The sequence below is a fragment of the Delphinus delphis genome, chromosome 1 (assembly GCF_949987515.2).
Source record: "Delphinus delphis chromosome 1, mDelDel1.2, whole genome shotgun sequence".
NCBI classification, from domain to species: Eukaryota; Metazoa; Chordata; class Mammalia; order Artiodactyla; family Delphinidae; genus Delphinus; species Delphinus delphis.
In genome coordinates, this window is record NC_082683.1 from 139,869,143 (window position 1) to 139,882,821 (window position 13,679).

The window sequence follows — 13,679 nt, forward strand, 5'->3', positions numbered from 1 at the left end:
CCAATCTCCCAATTCATCCTACCACCACCACCACCCCTGCCACTTCCCCACCTTCATGTCCATACATTTGTTCTCTACATCTGTGTCTCCATTTCTGCCCTGCAAACCGTTTCATCTGTACCATTTTTCTAGGTTCCACATATATGCGTTAATATACAATATTTGTTTTTCTCTTTCTGATTTACTTCACTCTGTATGACAGTCTCTAGATCCATCCACATCTCTACAAATGACCCAATTTCGTTCCTTCTTATGGCTGAGTAATATTCCGTTGTATATATGTACCACATCTTCTTTATCCATTCGTCTGTCGATAGGCATTTAGGTTGCTTTCATGACCTGTCTATTGTAAATAGTGCTGCAATGAACATTGGGGTGCATGTGTATTTTTGAATTATAGTTTTCTCTGTGTATATGCCCAGTAGTGGGATTGCTGGGTCCTATGGTAATTCTATTTTTGGTTTTTTAAGGAACCTCCATGCTGTTCTCCATAGTGGCTGTATCAATTTACATTCCCACCAACAGTGCAAGAGGGTTCCCTTTTCTCCACACCCTCTCCAGCATTTGTTGTTTGTATATTTTCTGATGATGCCCATTCTAACTGGTGTGAGGTGATACCTCATTGTAGTTTTGATTTGCATTTCTCTAATAATTAGTGATGTTGAGCAGCTTTTCATGTGCTTCTTGGCCATCTGTATGTCTTCTTTGGAGAAATGTCTATTTAGGTCTTCTGCCCATTTTTGGATTGGGTTGTTTGTTTTTTTAATATTGAGCTGCATGAGCTGTTTATATATTTTGGAGATTAATCCTTTGTCTGTTGATTCATTTGCAAATATTTTCTCCCATTCTGAGGGTTGTCTTTTTGTCTTGTTTGTAGTTTCCTTTGCTTTGCAAAAGCTTTTAAGTTTCATTAGGTCCCATTTGTTTATACTTCCATTACTCTAGGAGGTGGATCAAAAGAGATCTTGCTGTGATTTATGTCAAAGAGTGTTCTTCCTATATTTTCCTCTAAGTGTTTTATAGTGTCCGGTCTTACATTTAGGTCTTTAATCCATTTTGAGTTTATTTTTGTGTATGGTGTTAGGGAGTGTTCTAATTTCATTCTTTTACATGCATGTAGCTGTCCAGTTTTCCCAGCACCACTTATTGAAGAGACTGTCTTTTCTCCATGGTATATCCTTGCCTCCTTTGTCATAGATTAGTTGACCATAGGTGCATGGGTTCCTCTCTAGGCTTTCTCTCCTGTTCCATTTATCTATATTTCTATTTTTGTGCCAATACTATATTGTTTTGATTACTGTAGCTTTGTAGTATAGTCTGAAGTCAGGGAGTCTTGATTCCTCCACCTCCGTTTTCTTCCCACAAGACTGCTTCGTCTATTCGGGGTCTTTTGTGTCTCCATACAAATTTTAAGATTTTTTGTTACAGTTCTGTAAAAAAAATGCCATTGGTAATTTGATAGGGATTGCATTGAATCTGTAGATTGCTTTGGGTAGAATAGTCATTTTCACAATATTGATTCTTCCAATCCAAGAACATGGTATATCTCTCCATCTGTTTGTGTCATCTTGATTTCTTTCATCAGTGTCTTATAGTTTTCTGAATACTGGTCTTTTACCTCCTTAGGTAGGTTTATTCCTAGGTATTTAATTATTTTTGTTGCAGTGGTGAATGGGATTGTTTCCTTAATTTCTCCTTCTGATCTTCTGTTGTTAGTGTATAGGAATGTGAGAGATTTCTGTGCATTAATTTAGTATTCTGCAACTTTACCATATTCATTGATTAGCTTTAGTAGTTTTCTGGTGGCATCTTTAGGATTCTCTATGTATAGTATCATGTCGTCTACAAACAGTGCCAGCTTTACTTCTTCTTTTCCATTGTATTCCTTTTATTTCTTTTACTTCTCTGATTGCAGTGGCTAGGACTTCCAAAACTGTGTTGAATAATAGTGGCTGGAATGGACATCCTTTTCTTGTTCCTGATGTTAGAGGAAATGCTTTCAGTTTTTCACCATTGAGAATGATGTTTGCTGTGGGTTTGTTGTATATGGCCTTTATTATGTTGAGGTAGGTTCCCTCTATGCCTGCTTTCTGGAGAGTTTTTATCATAAGTGGGTGTTGAATTTTGTCAGAAGCTTTTCTGCATCTATTGAGATGATCATATGGTTTTTCTTCTTCAGTTTGTTAATATGGTGTATCACATTGATTGATTTGCATATATTGAAGAATCCTTGCATCCCTTCATCATGGTGTATGATCCTTTCAGTGTGTTGTTGGATTCTGTTTGCTAGTATTTTGTTGAGGATTTTTGCATCTATATTCATCAGTGATATTGGTCTGTAATTCTCTTTTTTAGTAGTATCCTTATCTGGTTTTGGTATCAGAGTGATGGTGCCTTCATAGAATATGTTTGGGAATGTTGCTTCCTCTGCAATTTTTTAGAAGAGTTTGAGAAGGATAGGTGTTAGCTCTTCTCTAAATGTTTGATAGAATTCACCTGTGAAGCCATCTGGTCCTAGACTTTTGTTCGTTGAAAGATTTTTAATCACAGTTTCAATTTCATTACTTGAGATTGGTCTGTTCATATTTTCTGTTTCTTCCTGTTTCAGTCTTGGAAGGTTTTACCTTTCTAAGAATTTGTCCATTTCTTCCAGATTGTCCATTTTCTTGGCATAGAATTGCTTGTAGTAGTCTCTTATGATACTTTGTATTTCTGTGGTGTCTGTTGTAACTTCTCCTTTTTCATTTCTAATTTTATTGATTTGAGTCCTCTCTTGTTGAGTCTGGCTAAAGGTTTATCAATTTTGTTTACCTTCTCAAAGAACCAGCTTTTAGTTTTCTTGATCTTTGCTATTGTTTTCTTTGTTTCTGTTTCATTTATTTCTGCTCTGATCTTTATGATTTCTTTCCTTCGACTAACTTTGGGTTTTGTTTGTTCTTCTTTCTCTAGTTCCTTTGGGTGTAAGGTTAGATTGTTTTTTTGAGATTTCTCTTGTTTCTTGAGGTAGGCTTGTATTGCTACAATCTTCCCTCTTAGAACTGCTTTTGCTGCATCCCATAGGTTTTGGATCGTCGTGTTTTTGTTGTCTTTTTTCTCTAGGTATTTTTTGTTTCCTCCTCGATTTCTTCTTTGATCTCTTGGTTATTTAGTAACATATTGTTTAACCTCTATGTGTTTGTGTTTTTTACGTTTTTTTCCCTGTAATCGATTTCTAATCTTATAGCGTTGTGGTCGGAAAAGATGCTTGATATGATTTCTGTTTTCTTAAATTTACCAAGGCTTGATTTGTGACCCAAGATGTGATCTATCCTGGAGGATGTTCCATGTGCACTTGAGAAGAAAGTGTAATCTGCTGTGTTTGGATGGAATGTCCTATAAATATCAATTAAATCTATCTGGTCTATTATGTCATTTAAAGCTTGTGTTTCTTTATTAATTTTCTGTCTGGATGATCTGTCCATTGGAGTAAGGGAGGTGTTAACATCCCCCGCTATTGTTGTGTTACTGTCAGTTTCCTCTTTTATAGCAGTTAGCAGTTGCCTTATGTATTGAGTTGCTTCTATGTTGGGTGCATATATATTTATAACTGTTATATCTTCTTCTTGGATTGATCTCTTGATCATTATGTAGTGTCCTTCCTTGTCTCTTGTAACATTCTTTATTTTTAAGTCTATTTTATCTGATATGAGTATTGCTACTCCAGCTTTCTTTTGATTTCCACTTGCATGTAATATCTTTTTCCATCTCCTCACTTTCAGTCTGTATGTGTCCTAGGTCTGATGTGGGTCTCTTGTAGACAGCGTATGTATGGGTCTTGTTTTTGTATCCATTCAGCGAGCCTGTGTCTTTTGATTGGAGCATTTAATCCATTCACATTTAAGGTAATTATCGATGTGTATGTTCCTGTTACCATTTTCTTAATTGTTATGGGTTTGTGTTTGTTGGTCCTTTTCTTCTTTTGTGTCTCCCCCTTAGAGAATTTCCTTTAGCATTTGTTATAGAGCTGATTTGGTGGTGCTGAATTCTCTTAACTTTTTTGTCTGTAAAGCTTTTGATTTCTCTGTCGAATCTGAATGAGATCCTTGCTGGGTAGAGTAATCTTGGTTGTAGTTTCTTCCCTTTCATCACTTTAAATATATCGCGCCGCTCCCTTCTGGCTTGTAGAGTTTCTGTTGAGAAATCAGCTGTTAACCTTATGGGAGTTCCCTTGTATGTTATTTGTCGTTTTCCCTTGTTGCTTTCAATAATTTTTCTTTGTCTTTAATGTTTGTCAATTTGATTACTATGTGTCTCGGCCTGTTTCTCCTTGGGTTTATCCTGCCTGGGACTCTCTGCGCTTCCTGGACTTGGGTGGCTATTTCCTAACCATGTTAGGGACGTTTTCGACTGTAATCTCTTCACATATTTTCTCAGGTCCTTTCTCTCTTTCTTCTCCTTCTGGGACCCCTATAAATGCGAATGTTGTTGCACTTAATGTTGTCCCAAAGGTCTCTTAGGCTGTCTTCATTTCTTTTCGTTGTTTTTTCTTTATTCCTTTCTGCAGCAGTGAATTCCACCGTTCTGTCTTCCAGGTCACTTATCCGTTTTTTGCCTCAGTTATTCTGCTATTGATTCCTTCTAGTGTAGTTTTCATTTCCGTTATTGTATTGTTCATCTCTGTTTGTTTGTTCTTTAATTCTTCTAGGTCTTTGTTAAACATTTCTTGCATCTTCTCAATCTTTGCCTCCATTCTTTTTCCAAGGTCCTGGATCATCTTCACTATTATTATTCTGAATTCTTTTTCTGGAAGGTTGCTATCTCCACTTCATTTAGTTGTTTTTCTGGGGTTTTAGCTTGTTACTTCATCTGGTACAAAGTTCTCTGCCTTTTCATTTTGTCTGTCTTTCTGCGAATGTGGTTTTCCTTCCACAGGCTGCAGAATTGTTCTTCTTGCTTCTGCTGTCTGCCCTCTTCGTATTGTTCCTTATTTCAACATTGAGATTCATCCACATTGAGGCATGGAGCAATAGTCAGTTTACACTCAGTTCTATTATAACATGACATATGTGTTCCTAAGTATCACTGTTATGCAGATTGCATACTGCATACTGAACTATGCAAATTCATGCAATAAAAGCCACAGGTCTCATAGAAAAGGCGGAGTTGGGGTACATCACTCACAAACTTAATAAGTGGGCTTCCCTGGTGGCGCAGTGGTTGAGAGTCTGCCTGCTGATGCAAGGGACACGGGTTCGTGCCCCGGTCCGGGAAGATCCCACATGCCGCGGAGCGGCTGGGCCCGTGAGCCATGGCCGCTGGGCCTGCGCGTCCAGAGCCTGTGTTCTGCAACAGGAGAGGCCACAACAGTGAGAGGCCCACGTACTGAAAAAAAAAAAAACAACTTAATAAAGGACATTGAAAAAAAGATAGGAACCTAATCTAAATAGTATCACAGTTTTACACATTTTAGGACACATTGGTCCTAAAATGGTTAAAAAATGGTTAAAAAATACATAAGTCCTAAAATAAATCTAACACTTTACCTTTAAAAGAAGGTGAAGTTTGCTATGGACGTGATCATAGGAAAGGTTGTAGCCTGTGGATTAGTGTGATGTGGTAGAATCTGAAATTGGATATAAGGGTGTAGCACCAGATATGAATAGTTGTGGCTCATAACAGGAGGAAAGCTGAGGTAGCTGGTACGTATTTGAAGTACGTGCATGTGTATATTGTGTGTATTCCTAAGCAGTTTGGTTCAGCTGCGGTGCAGTTTTCTCTGTTCATCTAGCATTTTTCACTGTTGAAATCCTGTTTAAGAAAATGCAAAATTTTTGTTGTGCTCAAATTGTTCCTTAATGTATTGATGGTGTTGCAACAAATTCTTGTGTTCTAAACAAGAGCTGTAACAGAACTGATGGTATTTTTACTGCTATGTAATGTGCCACTGTATCACTAAACCACAGTTTATTTGCCATTTGTAATTTGCAGATATATTTGTGTAGCTATAAAATTGTATGAGAAGACATGGTGACAGAGTTAATTATCAAGGTGCTTCTACTGGTAAAACTCTAGATTGATCAATATATTTGATGATATCAAGACACTAGGATTGATAATCATACACAAATGTTATTAGGCAGCATAACTATGAAAATTCACTCACTCACTAGATTAAAGTAGGTTTTCTAAGAAAATCTGAAGCCAGTGGGGCATGCATTATCTGTTGTAGCTGGGGGTGAAAATGGTTTTTTACCCTGATATTCAGACTCTCAATTAATCAGTTGTACTCTTATTTATATATCTTTACAAATACTCCACATTTAAAGATTTGTGTACATGAGATTTGTGTCAAAAATACAATGTCTTCCAACCTTAGTGATACTTTTGAAGGTGTAGAAAGGTCACCATATATAACTTGGAGGGCAGAGTCCCTTGCAGGATGGTTTCAATCAAGTGTCTAAAATTATTTTGACTTCAGCTTACTGTTTAAATACTTCGGAGGTTTTGGTTTTTTGTTTGTTTGTTTTTTGCAGGGGGGAGGGTGCAAGGGTCAAGCTTGAATGTTCAAAGTTAAAGTGGTAGTACCCATTTTTCTCTTTGTTTTCCCTCCACTTACTATGCCAGGGATTTGAATTATGATATTAATTAATAAGCTCCCTCTTATATCCTAAAAGTGTGAGTTTTAAGAGAAATCAAATACATCTAATATCTTGAATGCATTAGAAAATGGGGATTGCTGTTCAACGGGCTTTTGGTTATTAGCTTTTAGATTTGTTACTCTGTTGTTTGTTTTGAAATTATTTGCCATATTTTCAGTGAATGGTCCCTCCCATATTAGCCTCTGGTGTACTCCACAGCTCATGTAAGCTGCCAGAAGACAGAGGTTCTTTTCGTTTCAGTAGTCTATACTAGACACAGAGCCAAACACAATAGATACGAGGTAGCAGAGTTTCCCTGTGACTCAGAGGTGAGAACAGAAGAATGATTTAACTTGGCAAAGACAGTTACTTAGATTGTCTGAATTTGCTAATCTTTGTTTTTGATTTGTAAAGTGTTCCTTGTGAAGGAAGAGGCTATGATGTGCCCAACACCATATTTATTGCAATAGGGAGGAAATTAAGTAGCTCAAGAACAGAAAACTATTTTGTAGGTTCTGATAAAGCAAGTAATTAAGGTTTCAGATTGAAAGTAGCTTTGATCAAAAGTTGAATTCCATGACACAGTAGAACCTTGATGTTTATATGTATAAATCAGTGTTTTCTGTCTTCTGCAGTTTGTAGGTTCTTTGTTATAGCTTTTGCTCTTGCCAGTGGGGTCTGAGCACTGCTTACCCTGAGCAGATGAGGAGTTTGCTCAGAAAATCCAGGATGGTAAATTATAACAAGATTATCAAACAAATATCTTGTGTGTGATATCTTCTACATATATGAGAAATAGGAACAGTATTTAATTCACTTTGTTTGACAGAATGTTCTGACATGTTGGCAAGACAAGTCTCTAAGGTCATTTTTTCTATGTGAAATGCACATTAGTTTGTGACATCAGCTCCATAAAGTACCTGGCGTATCCACGTAATATGCCACCTGAGGCATGTGTATCAGGAGCAGCCTTGTTTTCCTTCTAGCAGGTGCTTTCAGGGATTACTGCTTTCTGACTCCAGGAATTGGCTCCATGGTAGTATCTTCTAGATTACATTAGAGCTGTGGTTCCTGGACCTGAGTGTCAGCACCACCTGGGAACTTGCAAGGAATGCAAACTCTAAGGCTCCAGCCCAGACCTTCTGAATCAGAAACTGTTTATATACTGTTTTTATATGCGCTACACTGTATTCCATTTTTCCTTTATTTGAGATGCACATTGCAAATGTATAGAAACATTGAGAGAGTTGTAAAACATATCCATTGTAGACTTTTTTCTTGTACCTAAAAAGGATTTTGGAAAAACTGCATCAAATATTGGAGTTAGGGCACTTAAATTCACTACTGCCATGCCACTTTGACAAAACTAGCTATGGAAATGAGTCAGATAACCACTGGAATTATTTTTTAATTGATCTGATCAAGTTTCCAGTTATTTTGACCCATCTGAGATTTGGTCAATTTAAGTTTGATACTCATAATAGGACAATTTAGAAAGACAGCGGCAGTTCTTTAGAAGTTTCATGAGCAATATAGAATTGCAGAACTAGAAGCAACCTCCAGTCTCGAGCTTTGTTCCAGAAAGGATTAGGAGTTGGGATTGTTTAGTTTGGAAAAGAGAAATAGGGTCACTATAAGGGACATAAAATATTTGTACTATTAGAAGAAATAAGAATAGCAACTTTTTGTTTTGTTTTAATTTAGGCAGACAGGTCAGATAGGTAATTTTTTAAGGCCCAATGTAAAGGAAGAACTTTCTAGCAATTAAGAGATATCAAAATATGTAATGGCCTTTCTCTCAGTTGTAAATATCTCATCACCTGGAGGTGAAAGCCAAGGTGAGCTGATTCATTGGGGATGCTACAGAATGGTAGACAAAAGTGTTAATATTCTGCCATATCTAATATTCTGCCATTCTGCATACAATCCACAGGGAAAAGGAACTCAAGAATTACTATCTTCATAGTCTAGTATAGACCCAACACATGTGATGAAAAACACCTGGTACTTTCCTCAGCCAGCAATGACAACTTGATGCAGGAAGCAAAATCTGTAGGTGATAATCCATTGTCAGAATGCTGACTCCCACAAGTAAAACCAAATGCCATTAGGATGAAAAGAGGGGATAGGGCTCTCCTCTTAGCTATGAGAGGAGGAAAAAAGAGGAGAAGAAAAAGAAAAGACATCGAAATAGATTAAAAGTCTAGTTACTAAGGAATTTTCTTCCACATGTGGAATAAGTAACCAAGAACAGGAATAGGGGCCTGCCCTTTTTATTTCATTTTCAAGTTTATAAGAAGACATTTTACATCTCTCCAATTTTGGACCTCTTAGGGTCTTCGGAAAATCATTTTCTGAGCAGTTATAAAGAACTGGCAACGACGTAACACGGATTTTAAGCACTCCAAATGCAGGAAACAGGACTAGAGTAACACAAAGCCAAAAGTCAGGTTTCAGCCAGCCCCAGGGAAGCCACACGTCTTCAGGAAGTGAGGCTGCTCAAAATACAGTGTATTTACTTTGCTGCGGCTCCTAGCTCTCATCCTAGTCCTTGAGCTCTGATTGACTTCTTTTTTCTTCATACCCTGCATCAAGGGATCCGTGAGGGAGGAGGGGCAGTGTGCAAAGGCAGCTGGAAGTCCTCCCCGACACTCTGGACATGGTTCAGAGCAATCTTAGAAGCCAAAGAAGTCATAACAGTGTAATTTTCATAACTGCCATTTCTTGAACACCTTTATATACCAGATGCTGTACTGGGTACTGGGTATTCTTCGTGAACTTATGTAGACCATCTCTCAATAGATTTAAATAGGTTTCCATGAGATTTGAACTCTATAGACACCATGTATAATGGATTGGTGCTCTAACCGATAACTTAAAGACCTCACAGCTTGTAGGCCTCCTGTCAACTTTTGAGAGTCCAGCCAGGCTTCATCTTAGATAAAATTGTGAGTAGTCATGGCAAATATCAGGCCTTTACTCCCTGCTTCCCCACCTCTGGTTTAGAGTAATTATCTAGTATTCATTTGTTAATGACTAGGTTACCTATCTTGACAATTCTCTTTAAGAGTTGAAGCTCTGTCAACTTCCTATCCCCTCACCAGTGTCTGTTCCTGTCTGGAGTTGCACCCTCTTAGTATCCTCCAGTTTACCTGTTCTCTAACTCCCAAGCCAAATAAAACAAAAATATGTGATCTACTCCACAGCGTTCTTGTTGACAGCAGGTCTGCCATGGGAAGCTTTATTCCTGAATGAAGGAATTGCACCAAAATCATCTCCATGTTGACTGTCTGCGAACCCGTGCTGCTAAGTGCTTATCCTCCCATGTTGTTTGGTTTGGGCTAAGGATCCATAACTTTGGCATTTTCGCTCTCAGATACCAAATAATGTATTTCAACTCCCAGTGTTCTCCTGTTGTATTAAGATTTTTTTTATTTATCTGACTAGCTCTCTTGTAGTGATATAAAATTTCTTTATCCCCTAGGGAAAAGTTAACCATCGGATGCCACCAGCTGGTTGAGATGGAACACACCATGCAACAGTGCAATGCCTCCGTCTATATGGAGGCCAAAAACAGGGGATGGTGTGAAGACATGCTCAACTATAGAACCTAGGTGCTGATTTTGTAACTTAGAAGGAATGCATCTGTCTTCAGGAACAACAGAGTAGCTTTCAACCTTTTGTGCCAAACCCGGGAGACTTGCAAGAAATGTCTTAAGAAATGTCTCAAATGTCAATGTCTCATAAGTACAAAAAGATGATTGCCTATTTCTGACAACCTCATTGAGGTTCTGATGTGTCCATTGTGGGATAAACTGTGAACTCAACTTGTCTGAAGTTGACTTTACCTCCCTACCTCTACTCCTAATACTGAGCCAGTGTGTCTAAGGAAAGGAGAGCCATCTTTTTGGTCATCTTAGGGCAAGAGCCACTGCGGCATCTGAGGAAGGCCCAGGACACAGTGTTAGCATCTCTCTCAACAATAAATATGGGTATGTGACCAGAGACGTTTCCAAACCTCAAGAAAGAATTAGGACATGACCATGCTCACCATATTCCACAAGAGAAATCTTACCCTGGGCTGTTCTATGATCAAACTGTCTTCCATGTAGACATAATACGTAATACGTATCCCTTCTACTTCCCCCAAGGTAAGGGAAGTAGAATTTTGACTTTGGCTCCAACTTGCTGCAGTAGCCTCTTTTCTTCCCTGACCTTGTCACTTCTCAGTGCATTTCTCATGGGATAAACAGGGAGACCCCTCTGCTCAGTGTCCTCTCAAATGTGAAACAGCATGGATTTATCAGGTAGCAGTGGCTGATGTTTGCCCCTGGATAAACCAAGTGTTTAACTGACTTCTTTAGTTATAAATACCATCTATGGAAATCCTTGTTTACTAAAGTATATTATGCTTTTGTTAATACATTAGATTAAATCTAATTTGGTATTCTATTATAAATGTTAATTTATTTTTTTTAAAAAGCAATGAATTATTTTTAGTGATTTTGCTTTTCATTTTACTTCCAAATTTTTTTTCTGAACTGCATACAGGTATGATTATAAAAGTGAACCTCCAATGAAAGAGAACTATGCAGGATGCCCACTAGCAGGAAGAAGGATCCGATGAGCTTTGTTTGCTTAGAAAGCCACACCTCCTCCTGGGGCTCAAAGTGCCCTCAGGGATATGAGCCTGGGTAGAAGGAGAAGCTTCCAGAGCACCTCTGCTGTCTGCCTCTTTCCTTTTCCATCCCCTCCCCCTACCAAATATGTCTTCAGACTTTTATCCCTCAGCTGCTTCTAGTTGTTATTGAGTTTTGCCCTGCTTTGTTTTTGTTGCTGTTGTTGTTGTTTTGGTCGCAGCTTGCAGGATCTTAGTTCCCTGACTAGGGATTGAACCGTGGGCCACTGCAGTGAAAGCGCAGAGTCCTAACCCCTGGACTGCCAGGGAACTCCTTGCTGTGCTTCATTACCTCCCTTTTTCTCTCTTATCTTTTTAATATGTTATACTTTTTAGGAAATTTCTTTTCACTCCTATCATCTGAATACTTCTACGTATTTCACCCTACGCATGTGGATTTTAATTTTATCCTAATCTATGTGTCTTTCACTTTGTGTGTTAATTTGTCAATTTTCAACCTTTTTTAAATTTTTTTTTTTTTTTTTTTTTTTTTTTTTGCGGTACGCGGGCCTCTCACTGTTGTGGCCTCTCCTGTTGCGGAGCACAGGCTCCAGATGCGCAGGCTCAGCGGCCATGACTCACGGGCCCAGCCGCTCCGCGGCATGTGGGATCTTCCCGGACCGGGGCATGAACCCATGTCCCCTGCATCGGCAGGCAGACTCTCAACCACTGCGCCACCAGGGAAGCCCTAAATATTTATTTTGATATGTTAAAATGTTTTAACTTTCTAGTCTTATTTTTATCTTTAGAAGACATTCTTTAAAATTTTTTTAGTGTTTGTTTCTTTGAAATGTAAGGGTTTTGGGGGTTTTTTTTCTTCTTTTTGTTGCCTTCTTTTCTTATCTTAAACTTTAATTTATACTTTTTTTCTAACAGTACAGTGTGGGAGTTGAGGTATCCCTTTCCTCCCATCCCCTGCTTGCTCTTTTCTGGGTCTCCCCTCTGGATTGGAGTAACTCAGTTGACATAAGGATCCTAAGCCCCACCTTGGTAAGTTTGTTTTCATGGGAAATTATCATATCTTTAGAACTCCAGGTTTTAAAATCTCCATTCAGTAAACATAGCTATTATATTTGGGGCAGAAGCTTCATAAGCATGCCATGAACCAGAAGGGACTGATGGGAAAAGTCACATGAGGGCAAGGGCTCTCTACATAAAGTCTTGCCTTAGTGAGAAGCTGGTGATAACTTCCTGAGAAGCATCCCTGAGGATTTTGACAGCAAAGTTCCTGGAACCATTTTACTGTAGCCTTTTCCAGCTTACCTCCACAAGATAGTCCATTTCCTTCTGGAAAGGACCAGGGAGGGTCCCCTGGCTTGGCCAGGCCACAGCTCTTCCAGCATTCTGAGCCAAAGAAAAGTTGGCTAAAGACTTAGAGTCTGTTGTACCCTACTGGGTCCTCCTGTTAGGACCTGCAGTGGGCACTTGGGACTGCACAGATTGGAACTTCATAGATGGGTTAATTTCACTCTCCTATCATTGTCTTTGCCTGTCATGAAAGACAGGGGACACAAGACAAACCTGAAACTTTATTTCCTTGATCTTTTGGCCATCATCTTAAAACACAAGTTCTTTCACCCTTTCAGGGTTGATCCACAATTATTTAGTGTCGTGGTCTCCCTTAAGAACCTAGCTTTTATTGTTCATACTCCTGATGTGACATCTCCCCACGCCCACCTATCTATTGGAGCCTTTTAGCTCCCTACCGTGTGAGATGGGATGAAGTTACCTTTATCTTCTCAGAGGGAATATACCTCACTACTGAATAATGAAATGCATCCTCCACTTAGGAAGTGCTGCCACCCATACTCCTTTTCCGATTTAGATTGGACTGACAGTCCAGTCTCCCTCCCAGTTGGTGGCTCTTTAAGCTATTTTGCCAACAAACAACAAAAAACCCCACTCCAGTGAAAATAAGCAACTCCATGAGCTTAAGCAGAATTTACAGCTATGAACCTATAAGGTAAGGCAGTAAGACACTCAAAATCTCAGTTACCAACATGGCTCGCTGCTCCTAACTACAAACCAAATTCAGTATCCTAGCCTTCGCAACTCTTATTGTAGACTAATGGTTATCGCTGAACTACATTAACTCAGTACATACCCTTGCATGGCCCGTGGGGATGAACGGTTCCCTGATGTGATTTCCAGTCAGGTAAAATATTGACATGTCCTAGACTTTTTAAAAAAGGCTTTTCCCTTTAAAGGTTTGGTTAAGCTAGAAAGACAAAACTTTTTCAAGTGTAAAACTGTAGTTTTGAGTTTTGTCAAACACAATCACATAATCACCAGCACACTCAAGTAATGAGTTCCATTGCTCCTCGAAATTCCCTTGTGCCCCTTTGTAGCCAACTCCCATCCCCATCTCAGGAAGCCACTGATGT

General features: G+C 38.8%; 1 protein-coding gene across 2 annotated transcripts in view; it reads left to right on the forward strand.

Annotated features, from left to right (window-relative positions):
• Positions 1–11,779, forward strand: part of SWT1 (SWT1 RNA endoribonuclease homolog) — a 91,421-nt gene extending 79,642 nt beyond the window's left edge. For both annotated transcript variants that reach the window (XM_060035318.1, XM_060035325.1), the window contains exon 19: positions 10,102–11,779. In XM_060035318.1, coding sequence (XP_059891301.1) covers positions 10,102–10,231 — 130 coding nt within the window. In that variant the 3' untranslated portion in view covers positions 10,232–11,779. The remainder of the gene's footprint in view (positions 1–10,101) is intronic.
• The last annotated feature ends 1,900 nt before the right edge of the window (positions 11,780–13,679 follow it).